The sequence below is a fragment of the Myxine glutinosa genome, chromosome 6 (assembly GCF_964187855.1).
Source record: "Myxine glutinosa chromosome 6, kmMyxGlut1.1, whole genome shotgun sequence".
In the NCBI taxonomy this organism is placed as follows: Eukaryota; Metazoa; Chordata; class Myxini; order Myxiniformes; family Myxinidae; genus Myxine; species Myxine glutinosa.
The window spans coordinates 47,489,806-47,511,391 of NC_136266.1; the positions used below are offsets into that span (position 1 = coordinate 47,489,806).

The 21,586-nt window shown below is 51.3% G+C and overlaps 2 protein-coding genes across 2 annotated transcripts in view; both read left to right on the forward strand.

Moving 5' to 3' along the window:
• The first annotated feature begins 1,524 nt into the window (after window positions 1-1,524).
• LOC144892603 (uncharacterized) lies at window positions 1,525-4,194 on the forward strand. Its single transcript, XM_078779828.1, has 2 exons — window positions 1,525-2,232; window positions 2,322-4,194. Exons 1-2 carry the CDS (start codon window positions 2,137-2,139, stop codon window positions 3,885-3,887), a joined length of 1,662 nt encoding a protein of 553 aa, XP_078635954.1. The 5' UTR covers window positions 1,525-2,136; the 3' UTR covers window positions 3,888-4,194.
• LOC144892601 (uncharacterized) overlaps window positions 2,195-21,586 on the forward strand; it is a 1,198,808-nt gene continuing 1,179,416 nt past the window's right edge. Inside the window, exon 1 of the mRNA XM_078779823.1 lies at window positions 2,195-4,138. The gene's annotated coding sequence lies outside the window, so the exon portion shown is untranslated. The remainder of the gene's footprint in view (window positions 4,139-21,586) is intronic.

Below are 21,586 nucleotides of genomic sequence, written 5' to 3' on the forward strand. Positions count from 1 at the left end.
GCGAAGGGTATGGGGGCAGAAAAGGCAGAGCATGAAAGTTAGAAGGCAGCCAAGAAGGCTGCAAAGAAAGAGGTAGCAAAGGCACAGGAGGCATGTAGGAAAATGTTCAGAGAACGCTTGGATTCGGAAGAGGGTTAGAGAGCGGTATTCAGGATTGCAAAGCAGATAGCGAAAGAGAGGTGTGATGTGATGGGGGTGAGTTGCTTGAAGGATGAAGTGGGACAAATCGTTGTGGACCCAGATGGAATTAAAGGAAGATGGAAGAGATATATGGAAATACTGTTGCATGCAGAGAATGAATGGGATGGCAACATAGAGAGTAACCCAGTTTTAGGACCGGCAGATAAGATAACCGAGAAGGAAGTTGAGGAAGCGATAAAATAATGAAGAGTAGAAAAGCGGGAGGGCCGACGGGAGTTGTGGGAGATATGTTGAAGGCAGCAGGAAGTTGGGGTGTGAAGAGAATGACAGAGATCTGCAATCTGGTGGTGAAAGAAGGCCGCATTCTAGTGGATTGGGAACTGAGTACCCTCGTCCCTCTATACAAGGGGAAAGGTGACCCTCTGGACTGTGGCTCGTATCGAGCGATAAAGTTATTGGAGCATGGAATGAAGGTATTGGAAAGGGTGTTGGAGAGGAGGATAAGGAAGAAAGTGAAGATTGACGAAATGCAGTTTGGATTTATGCCAGGAAGAGGAACGACAGACGTGCTTTTTATTGTGAGGCAGTTGCAGGAGAAGTATATGGAGAAGAGGAAGAAGTTGTTTCATGGGTTTGTTGATCTGGAGAAAGCATTCGATAGGGTTCCACGTGAAGTAGTGACATGGGCACTGAGGAAGTTAGGAGTGGAGGAATGGTTGATCAGAGTAGTGATGGCAATGTACAAAAGAGCACGCACAGCTGTTAGGACGAAGGACGGGAACAGTGGTGAGTTTGAGGTGAAGGTGGGAGTGCATCAGGGGTCGGCACTAAGTCCACTACTATTTGTAGCTGTGATGGAGGTGCTGGCTCAGAACGGAAAGGAGGGTTTACCGTGGGAGTTGTTGTATGCAGATGATCTGGTGTTGATTGCAGAAAGTATGGATGGACTGAAGGAGAAGATGAACAAGTGGAAGGAATGTATGGAGACAAAAGGTCTGAAGGTGAATATTAGGGTGCATCAAACGCCCTTAGGTTCTTGGATTTTAATGTCTATTCTCTCAAATGTTACACTTGTTGGTAGAAGTATGTATGCAAAAAATAAATGAAATCAGAGGTGGTCCTGGGTGGCCACCGGCCACTTTTATATATTTAGGGCCATTTTCGGGGCCGCACTATGTAAAAATGTTTGATTTTGTTATTTTACACCCAAACCTAGTCATGTTTGGTATCAAATTGAAGGTCTTGATGAGAGGAATACAAATATAACAATTTTATGCAAAAAACGATGGTTTGATAATTAGTTTGTATTTTTACATGAATGAAATCGGAGGTCTAATCGTGGGTCCCATACTAGTAGTCTAATAATATCCTTTATTTTCTTTCAGATGGCAGATAAGAAGACCAGATTAGCAAGTGCCATTTTTGGTCTTGGCAATGCTTTTACAGAAGCAGATGGTACATTGACAGGAGTCCGCCTCCCAACTTGCCGGCAGGTTCTTCGATGCGTGATGTGGTACATCCAGAAAGAAATATGTGAAGGCAAACAAACTCAGCCACTGAAATGGAAATCTGCCAGCATCGTCCTTATCCAGCTGAAAAAATTCTACACTAAAGCAAATATTCCTATGCTTTCAGACCATCAATGCTGCAAACTAATACTTGACCTTCTTAATGACAATAACAAATTGCGTCAAATACCTGTTTCTCGCCGAGAATCTCCAAGCACTTTGGCTAAGTTGCAAACCATGAATGAACGTCTTGATAAGACCTTTGGTGTATGGACAAAAGATGCAATGACAAACATTAAGAATGAGGAAGATAGAGTATTTTTAGAGTCAATGAAATCTGACAGAGTAGCCTCATTTGGTGGTGTTGACAAGAAGAAAGTTGATAAAGATCATAGAAAAGAAAAACGCCTCTTAGCGGAAGCTTCAAGACGAGAACGTCATGAATCATCCAGTGTACAAGAGATGACAATTAGTTCTGTATGCTCTGATGATAGTGACTCTGCAGATAGCTTGGAAGAAACTGAAGAAGAGGCGATTCCAGAGTTTCAAAGGAAGCGTAGTCACCACAGATCAACATATGCAGGTACATCTGCCTTTATTCCTCATGATATTCTGAAAAGACATTCAGTTGTGTCTGTTGCTACTCGACTAAACATAACTCCTGTTCAACAGGTTGCGCTCACCAAAGCTGTAATTCAAGAGGCAGGAGGTGATCCACGTCGTGTGGCCAAGTCGTACTCAACTGCTGATAAGGCTCGACGATCAATAACAAGTGCTATCGCCAAAGATATTCAAGAAAATTGGATCGCCCCAACAGCTGCAACACTTCACTGGGATGGCAAGCAGATACCAACGCTCACAAACAAGAATGTCAAGGAAGAAAGATTGCCAGTGTTGGTTGGGAATGCCACTGATGTAAAGCTACTGGGGGTGGCTAGATATCCTCCTGGAAGTGATAGGTCATCAGGTGACATCATTGCCGAGCACACTTACACGTATCTACATTCATGGAAGTGCAAACAATCAGTTGTCAACTTATGTTTTGACACAACAGCATCAAACACTGGACACGTTACAGCTGCCTGTGTTACCATTCAATCAAAACTGGACCGTGCTCTTCTGTGGTGTGCATGTCGCCATCATGTTGGAGAGGTAATCCTGGATCATGTGTTTGACGTTCTCAAAATTGAGGCATCAAAGTCTCCAGAAGTATCTTTGTTCCAAAAATTCCAGAAGAATTGGGAACGCATATCGCATGCAAAGAATGAAAGTTTAACCAAAATTGACATTTCCATGTACAATGACTATGCACAACAGCTGCTTTTATCCTGCAAAAACAAGGTTTTAAGCACAATCCGCACAAGCGCTTCATACTGTAGGGAAGACTACAAGGAAATGGCACAACTCTGCCAGGTAGTCCTCGATGATGATGTCACAAAACAAGGAACACTCCACAGACCAGGGGCCATGCATAAAGCAAGGTGGATGTCAAAGATTCTTTATTCCATCAAAATATGCCTACTTGAAGAGCAAATTTCTCTACTACCTCGAGGAACTGTAACAACACAACATCAACAGAAAAAACTGAAGGAGTTTGTTGTTTTTGTTGTTTATATTTATTGTGATTGGTGGCTCATATGTCAGTCTGCTTCAAATGCCCCATGGTTTGATTTGTGCTTTTACAAGACTCTGCTCAACTATAAAGCTGTCAACTCAACCATTTCAGTCAGCGCTGTGAAAGCCTTTGATAGACATTTGTGGTATTTAACCCCAGAACTGGTTGTTTTGGCACTGTTCAGCAATGCAATTCCTCAAAAGGATCGTCGTGCCCTTGCAGATGTGTTACTGGCCATACAACCAGATGAAATGCCAAGCACTCCAAAACACCGCTACGGTTCTGGATATGGCAAACCGTCATTTCCAAAAATTACAGAAGCGACAACCCTGGCTGATCTTGTGAACGAGGACTCGTGGTTTACAGTAAACCTTCTTCACCTAGATATGACCTTCCTAACAGAGGATGTTGACACTTGGCAGAACAATGAGCACTTCAAGGCAGCCAAGTCCATTGTGGATGGGCTTAATGTTGTGAATGACCCTGCGGAGAGAGCAGTAAAGCTCGCAACTGATTTTGTCTCAACTGCAAGAAGAGAAGACCACTTCCAAAATCTTCTTCAAGTGGTTGAATGTGACCGCAAAGCGAGGCCAAATTTGCGGAAACGAGCAAAGTTGGAGTAGTGACATTGGCGTTGTGCTTAATACATTTTCAAACTTTTAATCAATGAAAGTACAATACTACAACACTGTACTACAACTTTGTAATATGAAGAACGATTTTGGTTAATTTTACATTGACATGTAAGGTTGTTTTAACTGTTTGATATTAGGCATTTAGTAAAAGTAGGACTTTACTTTTGTATATAGGTATAATGGTTAATTTTACATTATCTTGTAGTTAATTTTACATTATCTTGTAAAGTAGTTTAGCTGTGGCCCTAAATGGCCCTAAATATATAAAAGTGGCCGGTGGCCACCCAGGACCACCTCTGATTTCATCTATTTTTTGCATACATACTTCTACCAACAAGTGTAACATTTGAGGGAATAGACATTAAAATACAACAACTTTTTGAAAATCATGGGGCGTTTGATGCACCCTAGTGAATATCAGAAAAACGAAGGTGATGGCAAGTGGTAAAGCATGTGGTGAGGTGGAAGGAACTGGGAAGTGGCCGTGTGCTGTGTGCAGGAAGGGTGTCGGAGTGAATTCCATTCAATGTACAATGTGCGCTGAGTGGGTTCATCAAAAATGTAGTGGTTTGAGAGGGGCATTAACCATTGTGGCAGCTACATTCAAGTGTTAGGTGTGCACAGAGGGAGCTGCAGATGGAGGAAATGTTGAGTTGCATCTTGGAGACGGCGTGAAACTGGAAGGTGTGAAAACATTTTGTTACCTAGGAGACATGCTGAATGGAGAAGGTGGATCAGACTCGGCAACGGTTGCTCGAGTGAGATGTGTATGGAAGAAGTTTCGGGAACTGAGTGGCGTGCTGACGAGGAGGGGAGTGTCATTGAAGCTGAAGGGAAAGGTGTATGCTGCATGTGTGAGAAGTGTTATGATTTATGGGAGTGGGACATGGGTAATGAACGTAGAGCAGCAACGAAGGCTGGAAAGGGTAGAAATGCGAATGGTTCGGTGGATGTGTGGAGTATCGTTGAGAGAGAGGAAGACAAATGATGAATTGCGAAAGATGATGGGAATAGAGCCTGTGATGGGTGCTGTTAAGAGAAACAGGTTGAGATGGTTTGGTCATGTGTTGAGGAAGGATGAAAGTGACTGGTTGAAAAGAGTGATGGAAATGAATGTAGAAGGAAGTAGAGGACGGAGAAGACCGAGAAAGACTTGGCTAAAGATGGTCGAAGAAGAAATGCGGGCCAGGGGGTTAACAAGGGGAGATGCAGAAAATAGGGCAAAATGGAGAACATTGTCATGGGGACCGCAAGGCTAACCCCCGCTATTGCGGGGAAAATAGCCTTAAAATGCCTGTTGTTGTTTGTTGTTGGTGTCTTTCATGAAGAGTTGACAAGTCAACACCGGCACCCTGAGCAAACTACAAATTCCTGACTTTAACCACTACAATCATGTCAGGCCTAGCCAACCAGTTCCTGAAAGACTTGGGCCAATTCTGCATGTTCTCAGCCCTTGACCTCTTACATGGGGATATGTATGGTACGTGAACACCTGTCTGACAAAGAAGAAGGCGAAGACTAATTTGTGAAATTGATGTCGAATTTGCACACTGCACACACATCTGACCATGTGATATTCTGTCCATTCATCTTTTTCTATCACAATATCTGTTGTATGTTCATTTTGCCTCTTCTTTCCAGGATCTTCTCTCCATCATGGTGAAGATAATAAGGATGCTGTGAGCCACAACTTTCAGGGATCTTCTCTTCATCATGGTGAAGATGACAAGGTTGCATTCAGCTGCAAATTTCAGGGATCTTCTCTCTGTCATAGTCAGAATCAACTTTATTGCCAAGTACATTGAATGTACAAGAAATTTCACTTGGTGAATGTGCTCTCCGCTTCCAGTCGATGAGTACAAGAAATTTCACTTGGTGAATGTGCTCTCCGCTTACAGTCGATGAGTACAAGAAATTTCACTTGGTGAATGTGCTCTCCGCTTACAGTCGATGAGTACAAGAAATTTCCAACTTATTTCGAGATGAGTGGGAGAGAGAGGTGGGTGGGAGAGAGAGGTGGGTGGGAGAGAGAGGTGGGTGGGAGAGAGAGGTGGGTGGGAGAGAGAGGTGGGTGGGAGAGAGAGGTAGGTGGGTGGGAGAGAGAGGTGGGTGGGAGAGAGAGGTGGGTGGGAGAGAGAGGTGGGTGGGAGAGAGAGGTGGGTGGGAGAGAGAGGTCGGTGGGAATGAGAGGTGGGTGGGAGAGAGAGGTGGGTGGGAGAGAGAGGTGGGTGGGAGAGAGAGGTAGGTGGGAGAGAGAGGTAGGTGTGAGAGAGAGGTGGGTGGGAGAGAGAGGTGGGTGGGAAAGAGAGGTGGGTGGGAAAGAGAGGTGGGTGGGAAAGAGAGGTGTGTGGGAGAGAGAGAGGTGGGTGGGAAAGAGTGGTGGGTGGGAAAGAGAGGTAGGTGGGAGAGAGAGGTGGGTGGGAGAGAGAGGTGGGTGGGAAAGAGAGGTGGGTGGGTGGAGAGAGAGGTGGGTGGGTGGGAGAGAGAGGTGGGTGGGTGGGAAAGAGAGGTGGGTGGGTGGGAAAGAGAGGTGGGTGGGTGGAAAAGAGAGGTGGGTGGGTGGGAGAGAGAGGTGGGTGGGTGGGAGAGAGAGGTGGGTGGGAAAGAGAGGTGGGTGTGTGGGAAAGAGAGGTGGGTGTGTGGGAAAGAGAGGTGGGTGTGTGGGAAAGAGAGGTGGGTGTGTGGGAAAGAGAGGTGGGTGTGTGGGAAAGAGAGGTGGGTGTGTGGGAAAGAGAGGTGGGTGTGTGGGAAGAGAGGTGGGTGTGTGGGAAAGAGAGGTGGGTGTGTGGGAAAGAGAGGTGGGTGTGTGGGAAAGAGAGGTGGGTGTGTGGGAAAGAGAGGTGGGTGTGTGGGAAGAGAGGTGGATGGGTGGGAAAGAGAGGTGGGTGGGTGGGAAAGAGAGGTGGGTGGGTGGGAAAGAGAGGTGGGTGGGTGGGAAAGAGAGGTGGGTGGGTGGGAAAGAGAGGTGGGTGGGTGGGAAAGAGAGGTGGGTGGGTGGGAAAGAGAGGTGGGTGGGTGGGAAAGAGAGGTGGGTGGGTGGGAAAGAGGTGGGTGGGTGGGAAAGAGGTGGGTGGGTGGGAAGAGAGGTGGGTGGGAGAGAGAGAGGTGGGTGGGTGGCAGAGAGAGGTGGGTGGGTGGCAGAGAGAGGTGGGTGGGAGAGAGAGGTGGGTGGGTGGGAGAGAGAGGTGGGTGGGTGGGAGAGAGAGGTGGGTGGGTGGAGAGAGAGGTGGGTGTGTGGGAAACAGAGGTGGGTGTGTGGGAAAGAGAGGTGGGTGTGTGGGAAAGAGAGGTGGGTGTGTGGGAAAGAGAGGTGGGTGTGTGGGAAAGAGAGGTGGGTGGGTGGGAAAGAGGTGGGTGGGTGGGAAAGAGAGGTGGGTGGGTGGGAGAGAGAGAGGTGGGTGGGAGAGAGAGAGGTGGGTGGGTGGCAGAGAGAGGTGGGTGGGTGGCAGAGAGAGGTGGGTGGGTGGGAGAGAGAGGTGGGTGGGTTGGAGAGAGAGGTGGGTGGGAAAGAGAGAGGTGGGTGGGTGGCAGAGAGAGGTGGGTGGGTGGCAGAGAGAGGTGGGTGGGTGGGAGAGAGAGGTGGGTGGGTGGGAGAGAGAGGTGGGTGTGTGGGAAACAGAGGTGGGTGTGTGGGAAAGAGAGGAGGTTGTGTGGGAAAGAGAGGTGGGTGGGTGGGAAAGAGGTGGGTGTGTGGGAAAGAGAGGTGGGTGGGTGGCAGAGAGAGGTGGGTGGGTGGCAGAGAGAGGTGGGTGGGTGGCAGAGAGAGGTGGGTGGGTGGCAGAGAGAGGTGGGTGGGTGGCAGAGAGAGGTGGGTGGGTGGCAGAGAGAGGTGGGTGGGTGGGAGAGAGAGGTGGGTGGGTGGGAGAGAGAGGTGGGTGGGAGAGAGGTGGGTGGGAGAGAGAGGTGGGGTGGGTGGGTGAGAGAGAGGTGGGTGGGTGGGAGAGAGAGGTGGGTGGGTGGGAGAGAGAGGTGGGTGGGTGGGAGAGAGAGGTGGGTGGGTGGGGAGAGAGAGGTGGGTGTGGTGGGAGAGAGAGGTGGGTGGGTGGGAAAGAGAGGTGGGTGGGTGGGAGAGAGAGGTGGGTGGGTGGGAAAGAGAGGTGGGTGGGTGGGAAAGAGAGGTGGGTGGGTGGGAAAGAGAGGTCGGTGGGTGGGAAAGAGAGGTCGGTGGGTGGGAAAGAGAGGTCGGTGCGTGGGAAAGAGAGGTGGGGGGGGGGGTGGGAAAGAGAGGTGGGGGGGGGTGGGAAAGAGAGGTGGGGGGGTGGGAAAGAGAGGTGGATGGGAGAGAGAGAGAGAGAGCTGGGTGAGAGAGAGAGGTGGGTGGGTGGGAAAGTGAGGTGAGTGGGTGGGAAAGAGAGGTGAGTGGGTGGGAAAGAGAGGTGGGTGGGAAAGAGAGGTGGGTGGGAAAGAGAGGTGGTGGGAAAGAGGTGGGTGGGTGGGAAAGAGGTGGGTGGGTGGGAAAGAGAGGTGGGTGGGTGGGAAAGAGAGGTCGGTGGGTGGAAAGAGAGGTCGGTGGGTGGGAAAGAGAGGTGGGGGGGGGGGAAGAGAGGTGGGGGGGGTGGGAAAGAGGTGGATGGGAGAGAGAGAGCTGGGTGGGAGAGAGAGAGAGAGCTGGGTGAGAGAGAGAGGTGGGTGAGAGAGAGAGAGAGGTGGGTGAGAGAGAGAGAGAGGTGGGTGAGAGAGATGGGTGAGAGAGAGAGGTGGGTGAGAGAGAGAGAGAGGGGTGGGTGAGAGAGAGAGAGAGAGAGGTGGGTGAGAGAGAGAGAGAGAGAGAGGGAGAGAGGTGGGTGAGAGAGAGAGAGGGAGAGAGAGGTGGGTGAGAGAGAGAGGGAGAGAGAGGTGGGTGGGAGAGAGGTGGGTGGGTGGGAGAGAGAGGTGGGTGGGTGGGAGAGAGGTGGGTGGGTGGGAAAGAGAGGTGGGTGGGTGGGTGGGAAAGAGAGGTGGGTGGGTGGGTGGGAAAGAGAGGTGGGTGGGTGGGAAAGAGAGGTGGGTGGGTGGGAAAGAGAGGTGGGTGGGGTGGGAAGAGAGGTGGGTGGGTGGGGAAAGAGAGGTGGGTGGGGAGAGAGGTGGGTGGGGTGGGAGAGAGAGGTGGGTGGGAGAGAGGTGGGTGGGAGAGAGGTGGGTGGGAGAGAGGTGGGTGGGTGGGAGAGAGAGGTGGGTGGGAGAGAGAGGTGGGTGGGTGGGAGAGAGAGGTGGGTGGGTGGAGAGAGAGGTGGGTGGGTGGGAGAGAGAGGTGGGTGGGTGGGAGAGAGAGGTGGTGGGTGGGGGAGAGAGAGGTGGGTGGGAAAGAGGTGGGTGGGCGGGAAAGAGGTGGGTGGGCGGGAAAGAGGTGGGTGGGTGGGAAAGAGGTGGGGTGGGTGGGAAGAGAGGTCGGTGGGTGGGAAAGAGAGGTCGGTGGGGTGGGAAGAGAGGTGGGGGGGGGAAAGAGAGGTGGGGGGGGTGGGAAAGAGAGGTGGGGGGGGGGGTGGGAAAGAGAGGTGGGGGGGGGTGGGAAAGAGAGGTGGGGGGGGGTGGGAAAGAGAGGTGGATGGGAGAGAGAGAGAGAGAGCTGGGTGAGAGGAGAGGTGGGTGGGTGGGAAAGTGAGGTGAGTGGGTGGGAAAGAGAGGTGAGTGGGTGGGAAAGAGAGGTGGGTGGAAAGAGAGGTGGGTGGGAAAGAGAGGTGGGTGGAAAGAGGTGGGTGGGTGGGAAAGAGGTGGGTGGGTGGGAAAGAGAGGTCGGTGGGTGGGGAAAGAGAGGTCGGTGGGTGGGAAAGAGAGGTGGTGGGGGGGGGGAAAGAGAGGTGGGGGGGGTGGGAAAGAGAGGTGGGGGGGTGGGAAAGAGGTGGATGGGAGAGAGAGAGCTGGGTGGGAGAGAGAGAGAGAGCTGGGTGAGAGAGAGAGGTGGGTGAGAGAGAGAGAGAGGTGGGTGAGAGAGAGAGAGAGGTGGGTGAGAGAGATGGGTGAGAGAGAGAGAGGTGGGTGAGAGAGAGAGAGAGGGGTGGGTGAGAGAGAGAGAGAGAGAGAGAGAGAGAGAGGTGGGTGAGAGAGAGAGAGAGAGAGAGAGAGAGAGAGGACGAGAGAGAGAGAGAGAGAGGTGGGTGAGAGAGAGAGAGAGGGAGAGAGAGGTGGGTGAGTGAGAGGGAGAGAGAGGTGGGTGGGTGGGAGAGAGAGGTGGGTGGGTGGGAGAGAGAGGTGGGTGGGTGGGAAGAGAGGTGGGTGGGTGGGTGGGAAAGAGAGGAGGGGTGGGTGGGAAAGAGAGGTGGGTGGGTGGGAAGAGAGGTGGGTGGGAGAGAGGTGGGTGGGTGGGAGAGAGAGGTGGGTGGGAAGAGAGGTGGGTGGGAGAGAGAGGTGGGTGGGAGAGAGGTGGGTGGGTGGGAGAGAGAGGTGGGTGGGTGGGGAGAGAGAGGTGGGTGGGTGGGAAAGAGAGGTGGGTGGGTGGGAAGAGAGGTGGGTGGGTGGGAAAGAGAGGTGGGTGAGAGAGATGGGTGAGAGAGAGAGGTGGTGAGAGAGAGAGAGAGGGGGTGGGTGAGAGAGAGAGAGAGAGAGAGAGAGAGAGAGGTGGTGTGAGAGAGAGAGAGAGAGAGAGGGAGAGAGAGAGAGAGAGGTGGGTGAGAGAGTGAGAGAGAGAGGGAGAGAGAGAGAGAGAGGTGGGTGAGAGAGAGAGAGAGGAGAGAGAGGTGGGGTTGTGAGAGGGAGAGAGGTGGGGTGAGTGAGAGAGAGAGGAGAGAGAGGTGGGTGGGTGGGAGAGAGAGGTGGTGGTGTGGTGGAAGAGAGAGGTGGGTGGGTGGGAGAGAGAGGTGGGGTGGGTGGTAGAGAGGAGAGGTGGGTGGGTGGGAAGAGAGAGGTGGCGGGGTGGGAAAGAGAGAGTGGGGCGGGTGGGATAGAGCGAGGGTGGAGCGGGTGGAAAGAGAGGTGGGGCGGGTGGGAAGAGAGAGTGGTGGCGGTCGGTGGGAGAGAGAGGTGGCGGGTGGGTGGGAGAGAGAGGTGGGTGGGTGGGAAGAGAGAGGTGGGGGGGTGGGAAAGAGAGGTGGGTGGGAAAGAGAGGTGGGTGGGTGGGAAAGAGAGGTGGGTGCGGTGGGTAAGAGAGGTGGGTGTGGTGGGAAAGAGAGGTGGGTCGGGTGGAAAGAGAGGTGGGTGGGTGGGAAAGAGAGGTGGGTGGGAAGAGAGGTGGGTGGGAAGAGAGGTGGTCGTGGGTGGGAAAGAAGAGGTCGGTGGGTGCGGAAAGAGAGGTCGGTGGGTGGGAAAGAGAGGTCGGTGGGCGGAAAGGAGGTCGGTGGTGGGAAAGAGAGGTCGGTGGGTGGGAAAGAGAGGTGGGGAGGAGGGGTGGGAAAGAGAGGTGGGGGGGGTGGGAACGAGAGGTGGGGGGGGGTGGGAAAGAGAGGTGGGTGGAGAAGAGAGAGCTGGGTGGGAGAGAGAGAGAGAGCTGCGGTGAGAGAGAGAGGTGGGTGAGAGAGAGAGAGAGAGAGACATTTATTTCTACTCAATTTTAATGCTTCAAATATAAAGATGAAATCAAGATAACAGTTATAGACGGTTTAAACACAATCGGTAATGTATGCCCTGGAAATTATTCTCCCATACAAGTTTCCAGGATGGAAAAAACATTTCCAGTAATTTGATTTTAAGTGGAACAATGGTACAAGTAATAAATACTGTTTGGAAGCTCCATGTTGTAAAACGGAAACTGCCCCACCTGTCCAATTTTTTTATTTTATGGAACACTCATTTTTGTGAGTTCATTTTAACAGAGCGCTCAGGTAGGGCTCTGACAAAAAAAAAAAAAAAAAAAGAACTACAGACAAGTCTCACTTGCTCCGATTGGACGGGGCTGGTGTATTTTATACAACTTCAAATTAAACTTCTCTCAAGGAAATGGAAACTACTTTTCATTCCATAAATCAAAACACTTCGCACCCACCTTCCCTCCCACCACAAACAGACTGGTGATGTATGCTGTTGCCACAAAATTTATACATAAAAAAAATCATTTCCAGCAGAATCAAACACCATATGTTTCATGTACCCATTTATTAATTTGGTAGTTGCCGAGAAGGAGACATGTTGAAACTTAAAAATTCCATGAAAGCAAGTGGATTTTGGGAGGGAAAGACATCGGAACAATTCCAAGGGCTGTCCTAATCAGTTTCACCTGGGGGGGAAGGATGGGGTTTGCATTTCTTATACCAAATTATTTGGTTCAGTTATACAATCGGAGGCAAAAAAAACTCCATGAGAGAGAGAGAGAGAGAGAGAGAGAGACTTTGACTTTTTAGTCCTTTTATTACAAAAATATAAAATATAAAAGTAACAATATACACGTTTTGCAATGAAATCAACAATGCCAATAAAAAGAAAAAGAAAAAGAAGAAGCACCCAATGATCATCAAATAAGAAACAATCAGTATCTCACAACAGTATTCTAAATTCGTTTTCTTTAACCTCACAAAACCCACCAACACACCAAGTATCAACAAAGTTTTGAAAATTTCCGGCCTCGTTGGAAAGGGTAAATTCCAGTTTCAATCTTGCTGAGACTAATGCATTCAAACACAACATGATATTGCAGTGCTCTATCGGTTTGCCAGATAGTTTGTCTTTTCTTGTCAAATAAACAGCAAGTTTCGCAGTTGCTATTAGGAAACTAAACAGTTTAGACGCAGGATTCTGTTTAGGAGCAAAACCAAAGACGAAATTCCTCAAAGAAAAAGTAACATGCATTTCGTGTGCAATGTAATTCAACCAATGAAACAAAGGAAATAATCGGATACAGTCTATGAATGCATGAAACAAGTCCTCATTGACTGTACAGAAGGGACAACAAACAGATACAGGAGAAAAATGTCTAATAAACGTGTTGTAGGGAACAATCCAGTGGGCCAAACGCCACTGGAGATCACCTGTTCTTTTGGATGTGGGCTCACTATACATGGCTTCCCAGATAGGTTCGGAGGGGGGTCCTCCGGGTAACAATCCTTTCCATCGGGTAACTCCATTTAACGAAGGGTTCCCATTTAACAGCTTGAGGCACATCTTGTAGATGCCCTTGCTGTCCATTGTCTGGAAAAGCTTTGACCCATCACTAACAGGGGGCAAATCGTTTTGAATGGGTTCAACAATCAATTTAGGCACTGTCGGCTCATTTAGATCTTCTTCTGTACCTCGAGTCCAAGTTAGGCCAAGTTGCCGTCCCACCTGAAACATTTTCCTCAAAATTTTTGCAATCATCCTATGGGACCAAATCCCTGTCAGGTCGGCGATTTCACTTACGGATTTCCAACCATACCCTGAGTCATGTCGGAGATGCCGCACCTTCACGATACCAGCTACTATAAAGTGTTGGCAAAAATCTCGACTCTTTGGAATGTCGGGAAAGAGAGGGTTATAGAACAAAGGCTCGTGTGCCAGCATTTTCGTTACATATGTGTCCGCCTGACGACTCACAGAAAGAGAGAGGCATTTAAGGCATTTTTAGGCCATTTTAGGCCATTTAGGCCATTTAAGGCCAGGCATTTAAGAGGCTTTGGTAAAAAGCAGGGAGAACCGATATGTCGACATGTTGGAGGTTCATTTGAAAAAGTTAAAACCCGTACCCGAGCCTACCCGCTCGCTGCAGTACAAGGCGTGCAGGGAGCCGGCCTGGCAGATGTTCCATGTAGAGGAGACGTTGAATGGACCGCAGCCGGAAGGCCATTAGGCGGGCTTTGATGTCGACGAGGTTGTGGCCACCCTCAGCCGAGGGGCGACATATCACATCGGGTCGTAGCCAGTGGTAGCCTCCCCAGAAGAAGTCCACCAGTTTGCCCTGGAGTGCTTTGAGTAGGGCCTCCGGCGGTTGCAGGCAGATGAACCTATGCCACAACATTGTGGCAACTAAGTTGTTGATCACTAGCACACGGCCCTTGAAGGACAAATGAGGTAAAACCCTTTTCCATCGGTTCAATCTTTCTCCCACTTGCTCAATTACCCCGTCCCAATTTCTCTGAGCATACTGTGGGGAACCAAGGAATATGCCCAAGTACTTAATTCCCTCACTTCCCCACAGCAACCCTGCGGGGAGGGATGGGGGCGGCTGTGGTACAGGCTGAAGAAGGTTGCGATAAAGGGAGGGTATCCATAACGTCTTGCTCTTGTTCCAATTGATTTTTAAAGAGGAGGCAGCGTGAAACTTTGATAGGCACTCAACAAGGATATCAATATCATCCTTATCTTTTACAAAGATGCAGACGTCATCCGCATAAGCACATAGGGTTAGCGGTGCACTCATGGGAGAAAGTGCTATTCCAGAAATCTTCTTTCTCAGTAGATTGAGAAGAGGCTCTAAAGAAAGAGCAAACAATAAACCAGAGACTGGGCACCCTTGCCGAACCCCACTCCGAACCTTGATGGGGGGAGCCAGCACATTATTAATCTTAATTAAACTAAATACATCCGTGTGTAGCAAGGAAATGTAGGAACGAAAGTTTGCTCCGAGGCCGCATTCCTGTAACACATGATGCATAAACTTATGGTCGATACTGTCAAATGCCTTTTCAAGATCAAGCGACATCATTTCAAAGTCTTCTTTAACACGGTTACCATCAATGAGATCTCTGATTAAAGAAATATTATCATGGATGGATCTTCCAGGAACACAGTAACTCTGTTCTGGCAGTACTAGATCACCAATAACCTTTTTTAGTCGATTAGCTAGTACTTTTGAAAAAACTTGTAGTCCGTGCACAGCAGGGAGATCGGTCGCCAGTTCACCAAAAGTCGGGGATCTTCAGTTTTCGGGAGCAAGCACACTACGGCTCTTCTTAGACTCAGCAGCATTATACCAGTCTGTATAGAAGTGTCCAAAACATTCAGCAACTCAGGGCCTAAAAGGTCCCAAAATGTCAGAAAGAATTCGGGAGGTAGACCGTCAATACCCGGAGCTTTCCCTGAATCCATGGCAGCAAGAGCACAGGTTAGCTCAAGGAGGGTGATTGGTAGGTCAAGCTCCAACCGTTGAGCCTCAGTTAGGGAGGGGAGGTGAGAGGTTAAATCCATCATTGTATCATTACAAACAGTCTGCTCCTCAAAAAGTTTTGTAAAGAATTCAATAATGTTTATTCTAACATCATCCTCGTTGACAACAACGTTGCCTCTTGAGTCCAAAACAGAAGAGATTAGCCGTGATGGCTTGCTTAAGGATTCTAAATGAAAGAAAGACTTGTTTGGGGTGTCTGATAACTTTACATTCTGTATTCTAAGTCTAATTAATGTTCCGGCTGCTTTCTCTTGAACTAACTCCCTTAAAAGAGCTTTCTTTACAAGCAATAACCGGTAATTGGTGTCATTGTTTTCATGAGCCAATTTACTCTCCAATTGTAGAATATCCAATTCCAACTGGGCCATTGTAATGTGCTTGTCGTTTGTGCTGTGTGATTGGAAACATTGACAAAAAACCCGAATTTGAGATTTCATGTTATCCCACCATATGCTGGATGAAGAAAAGGAAGATTTCTTTGCTACTAGACTTGCCCAGAAAACACGAAAGGCTTCTTTAAACATACCATCTTCTAGAAGTCTAACATTAAACTTCCAATAAGCGCTCCTATTTGCGGGTTGAGGAAAGGAAAGGTTTAGGGTTACCATATGATGGTCTGAAAACACGGAAGGAAAAAGATTTGAAGAAACCGCAGTATTTTTAAAGGGTACGTTGATGTACCATCTGTCAAGCCTTGCCAAGGATACTCGACTGTTGGCGCATCGACACCAGGTGTACTGGGATGTGCTTGGTGGTGCAACCGCCAAACATCAACGAAGCCCATTGTGCTAAAAAAAATTGGATAAGTGTACATGGGACTCAGGATGGGGTTCGACAGAGTTTGTCAACCGATGGGTCGAAGGTGCAATTGAAATCACCTCCGACACACACACAATGATCAAAATCAACCGATCTTGAGCGATTTATCATTGAGGTGAAGAAGGACTTACGCTCTATGCTATCACTTGGCGCATACACATTAAAAATGGTGTAATGGAAGTTATGGCTTACTAGTTTGAGAGAACTAAGCCGACCATTTATTACCTCCTGAAAATGGCATGACTCACACACGAGGCCTGGCTTCAGCAAGAAGCCGATTCCAGCAGATGAAGCTGATAAATTGCTGAAATAGCATTGGCTCTTAAAAAGTTGATGCCAGTTATGTTCCACATTTGGTGTGATGTGAGTTTCTTGAAGTAAGATCACATCCACCTTTTTCCGTTGAAATATGTTTTTTACTTGAACCTGGCGGAGGTGGCTAGCACCACCACCGTTAATATTTAAAGTTGCAAGTTTTATAGTTTTCATCCTGTATTGATGAAATCAGCCTGTGGCTGGGAACACTCTACACCTGCATGTGTGATGAATTTTCTTAACCTGTGGTATTGTGACTTATTCAGGTCAAATTGTTCAGGCGTTTTAATTATGGATTTTGCAGTGTGGATGAATGCAACCAAATCGGCAAAATAGTCTTTAACGACTATGTTACGCTGTCTGTACGTTTCAGCTAGAAACGACACGATGTGTTGGGGGGGTATCTGTGACTGAGATGCTGATGACTGTGACAGCTCAGTCACTTCCACGTCGTCCTCAGACTCTGACAGGTCTGATAATGTCCCGCCTGGATCTTGGGCCTTACTTGCAGCTCTCACGAGCTCCTCTGGATGCATCTCCTGAGATTTCGTTGGGTACTCTGGTACACACTCACGAGCAGACTGGTGCTTACTTTCTTTATGTGTGCTTTGGCAAATGGCTGCAGATCTCTGCGTAGCCGGGGTTACGATTTCTGTTTGTAAGACAGAGCAATTTGTTTGGTCACCAGTCCGCTCAGCTACTGGAGGGGGAACCGGTAGGGCTTCGCGTTCAGGCTCAAAAATGGCCGCATTGTTCGGATCAATGTAGGCTTTATTCTCAGAGCCTGGGAAATCAATAACATCCTCTTTTCCACTTTGGCGTTCGATATTTTCGTTTGCTGTAAACGTTTTGCCCTCTTTTGCAGAGACAGTGTCTCTGCCCAAGACAGCCTTCTTTATCGCACCATCGGGGCTATTTGTTAGTGGTGCTTTCCGTTTTTTGGTCAGTATGACAAGTTCTTCATTCATGGGTTCGCCAGCAGTACTAGCATCACCAAGTGCCATCTCACTGGGTTTGGGTAGCACCGGGGCGTCGGGAAGCACGGTCGGGGCGTCGGGAAGCACAGTCGTGGCGTCGGGAAGCACAGTCGGGGCTTCAGGAAGCACGGTTGGGGCTTCGGGTAGCACGGTTGGGGCTTCAGGAAGCACGGTTGGGGCTTCGGGAAGCGTAGTCGGGACCTCGGGAAGCACAGTTGGGACATCAGGAAGCACAGTCGGGGCGTCGGGAAGCACGGTCGTGGCTTCAGGTAGCACGGTTTGAGCGCCAGGAAGCACGGTTTGAGCGTCGGGGAGCACGGTTTGAGCGTCGGGGAGCACGGTCGAGGCGTGAGGAAGCACGGTCGAGGCGTGAGGAAGCACGGTCGAGGCGTGAGGAAGCACGGTCGAGGCGTGAGGAAGCACGGTCGAGGCGTGAGGAAGCACGGTCGAGGCATGAGGAAGCACGGTCGGGGCGTTTTCTTTTTTACAGCCCACATTGGTGTGTCCCAATTTGCCGCACTTCGTACAAGATGCTTTGGGACAAAACCTTTTAACGTGTCCGAAGGCTCCACAAAGGAAGCACGTTAAGGTGCCTGACGAAGCGTACATTTGATATTGACGATCATTTACCGAAATTTTAAACGAGATGTTTAGTCCTGTATCGTCGCCGCGATCAGGAAGCACCATGAATACTTGTTTCCAGAAACTCATATTTCATTCGTTCATCCCGACATCTCAGGGGAATCATCGAGATTTGGGAAACAACAGTTCCATACCGGGTAAGAACAGCCATTAACTTATCATCTGTGATAAACGGAGCGACATTTGAAATAATAACTTTAATCGCCGGTGTGTCCATCGGGGAAACCATGACGAACTGCCCACCTTTCAATGACAGACCGGTACTAACAACATCATGCACGAACTTCTCGTCCGACACGAAAACAACAAACTTTTGGTTCATCCGCGACGCGGCGCGGACATTTCCATCGCCGATAACATTCCCTACAGCTAGGATAATGTCCTCGGTAGGAACACCTTCGGGAGGGACACACACGAAAGCATGCTTCCTTGTTAGGGTTTCAAACCCTTCCTGCCGTGCACGAACACTCGCCATAACGGCGATGTCTCACCTTTCCACCTTGACCAGGCGGAAAGGACACAAAATAAATAAAGTCGAAATGAAATAATGAATAATAAAGTTCTCACGACGCGAGTAAGGTAAACAGCACCGACGGAGCAGGTAAACTGAACCGAACGGGTCTGCTCTCACCTTTGGGCTCTTCTCTCACTCTCTCTGTCTCAAGGGAGGGAAAGGGGCACAGGTGGTAAAGAAGGACACGACAAAGGCGCGATGGGAAAGGAAGAGAATGGGGGGGGGGGGGGGGGGGGGGACACAACACAAGCACGGAGCTACAGCACACGAACACCAGTGCACGCCATCTTGCCACGCCCAACACACGAACGGCCAGCAGGGGGCGAGAGAGAGAGAGGTGGGGGCGAGAGAGAGAGAGAGGTGGGTGAGAGAGAGAGAGAGAGGTGGGGTGAGAGAGAGAGAGAGAGAGGTGGGTGAGAGAGAGAGAGGTGGGTGAGAGAGAGAGAGAGAGAGGTGGGTGAGAGAGAGAGAGAGAGGTGGGTGAGAGAGAGAGAGGTGGGTGAGAGAGAGAGAGGTGGGTGAGAGAGAGAGGTGGGTGAGAGAGAGAGAGGTGGGTGAGAGAGAGAGAGAGAGGTGGGTGAGAGAGAGAGAGGTGGGTGAGAGAGAGAGAGGTGGGTGGGAGAGAGAGAGAGAGGTGGGTGGGGAGAGGAGAGGTGGGGGTGGAGAGAGAGGTGGGTGGGTGGGAGAGAGGTGGGTGGGTGGGAGAGAGAGGTGGGTGGGGAGAGAGTGGGTGGGAGAGAGAGGTGGGTGGGAGAGAGAGGTGGGTGGGAGAGAGAGGTGGGTGGGTGGGAGAGAGAGGTGGGTGGGTGAGAGAGAGAGGTGGGTGGGTGAGAGAGAGAGAGGTGGGGTGAGAGAGATAGAGGTGGGTGAGAGAGAGAGAGGTGGGTGAGAGAGAGAGAGAGGTGGGTGAGAGAGAGAGAGAGGTGGGTGGGAGAGAGAGAGAGAGGTGGTGGTGAGAGAGAGAGAGAGAGGTGGGTGGGAGAGAGAGAGAGAGGTGGGTGAGAGAGAGAGAGAGGTGGGTGAGAGAGAGAGAGGTGGGTGAGAGAGAGAGAGGTGGGTGAGAGAGAGAGAGGTGGGTGGGAGAGAGAGAGAGAGAGGTGGGTGGGAGAGAGAGAGAGAGGTGGGTGGGAGAGAGAGAGAGAGGTGGGTGGGAGAGAGAGAGAGAGGTGGGTGGGAGAGAGAGAGAGAGGTGGGTGGGAGAGAGAGGTGGGTGGGAGAGAGGTGGGTGGGTGGGAGAGAGAGGTGGGTGGAGAGAGAGAGGTGGGTGGGTGGGAGAGAGAGGTGGGTGGGTGGGAGAGAGAGGTGGGTGGGTGGGAGAGAGAGGTGGGTGGGTGGGAGAGAGAGGTGGGTGGGTGGGAGAGAGAGGTGGGTGGGTGGGAGAGAGAGGTGGGGTGGGAGAGAGAGGTGGTGTGGGAAAGAGAGGTGGGTGGGAAAGAGAGGTGGGTGGGTGGGAGAGAGAGGTGGGTGGGAGAGAGAGAGTGGGTGGGAAAGAGGTGGGTGGGTGGGAGAGAGAGGTGGGTGGGTGGTGAGAGAGAGAGAGGTGGCGTGGGTGGGAGAGAGAGGTTTGTGGGTGGGAGAGAGAGGTGGGTGGAGAGAGAGGTGGGTGGGTGGGAAAGAGAGGTGGGTGGGAGAGAGAGCGTGGGTGGGTGGAGAGAGGTGGGTGGGTGGGAGAGAGAGGGTGGGTGGGAGAGAGGTGGGTGGGAGAGAGGTGGGTGGGAGAGAGGTGGGTGGGTGGGAGAGAGAGGTGGGTGGGAGAGAGAGGTGGGTGGGAGAGAGAGGTGGGTGGGTGGGAGAGAGAGGTGGGTGGGTGGGAGAGAGAGAGGTGGGTGGGTGGGAGAGAGAGGTGGGGTGGGTGGGAAGAGGTGGGTGGAAGAGAGGTGGGTGGGAGGGAAGAGAGAGGTGGGTGGAGAGAGAGGTGGGTGGGTGGGAGAGAGAGGTGGAGTGGGGAGAGAGAGGTGGGTGGGAGAGAGAGGGGTAGGGAGGAGAGAGAGGTGGGTGGAGAGAGGTGGGTGGGAGAGAGAGGTGTGTGGGAAAGAGAGGTGGGTGGGTGGGAAAGAGAGGTGGGTGGGTGGGAAATAGAGGTGGGTGGGAGAGAGAGAGAGAGAGAGAGTGAGAGAGAGAGAGAAGAGAAGGAGAGAGGGAGAGAGAGAGAGAGTGGGTGAGAGAGAGAGGTGGGTGAGAGAGAGAGAGAGAGAGAGAGGTGGGTGAGAGAGTGAGAGAGAGAGACAGGTGGGTGAGAGAGAGAGAGAGAGGTGGGTGAGAGAGAGAGAGAGAGGTGGGTGAGAGAGAGAGAGGTGGGAGAGAGAGTGAGAGAGAGAGAGGTGGGTGAGAGAGAGAGAGGTGGGGAGAGAGAGTGAGAGAGAGAGGTGGGGTGGGTGGGAAAGAGGTGGGTGAGAGAGAGAGAGAAAGAGGTGGGTGAGAGAGAGAGAGAGAGAGGTGGGTGAGAGAGAGAGAGAGAGGTGGGAGAGAGAGTGAGAGAGAGAGGTGGGTGGGTGGAAAAGAGGTGGGTGGGAAAGAGGTGGTGGATGGGGAGAGAGAGGTGGGTGGGGAAAGAGAGGTGGGTGGGTGGGAGAGAGATTTGGGTGGGAGAGAGAGGGGGTGGGTGGAAAGAGAGGTGGGTGGGAGAGAGAGGTGGGTGGGTGGGAGAGAGAGGTGGGTGGGAAAGAGAGGTGGGTGGGTGGGAGAGAGAGGTGGGTGGGTGGGAGAGAGAGGTGGGTGGGGTGGGAGAGTGAGGTGGGTGGGAAAGAGAGGTGGGTGGGTGGGAAGAGAGAGGTGGGTGGGTGGGAAAGGAGGGTGGGTGGGAAAGAGTGGTGGGGTGGGTGGGAAAGAGAGGTGGGTGGGTGGGAAGAGGTGGGTGGGTGGAGAGAGAGGTGGGTGGGAGAGAGGTGGGGTGGGGTGGGGGAATGAGAGGTGGGTGGGGGGAAAGAGAGGTGGGTGGGTGGAAAGAGAGGGTGGGTGGGTGGGAAGAAGAGGTCGGTGGGTGGGAAAGAGAGGTCCGGTGGGTGGGGAAGAGGTCGGTGGGTGGGAAAGAGAGGTCGGTGGGTGGGAAAGAGAGGTCGGTGGGTGGGAAAGAGAGGTCGGTTTGGTGGGAAAGAGAGGTCGGTGGGTGGGAAAGAGAGGTCGAGTGGGTGGGAAAGAGAGGTCGGTGGGGTGGGAAAGAGAGGTCGGTGGGTGGGAAAGAGGTGGGTGGGTGGGAAAGAGAGGTGGGTGGGTGGGAAAGAGAGGTGGGGGTGGGTGGGAAAGAGGTGGGTGGGAGAGAGAGAGAGAGAGGTGGGTGGGAGAGAGAGAGAGAGGTGGGTGAGAGAGAGAGAGAGGGGTGAGAGTGGGTGAGAGGGTGAGAGAGGTGGGTGAGAGAGAGAGGTGGGTGAGAGGGTGAGAGAGGTGGGTGAGAGAGAGAGAGAGGTGGGTGAGAGAGAGAGAGAGAGAGGTGGGT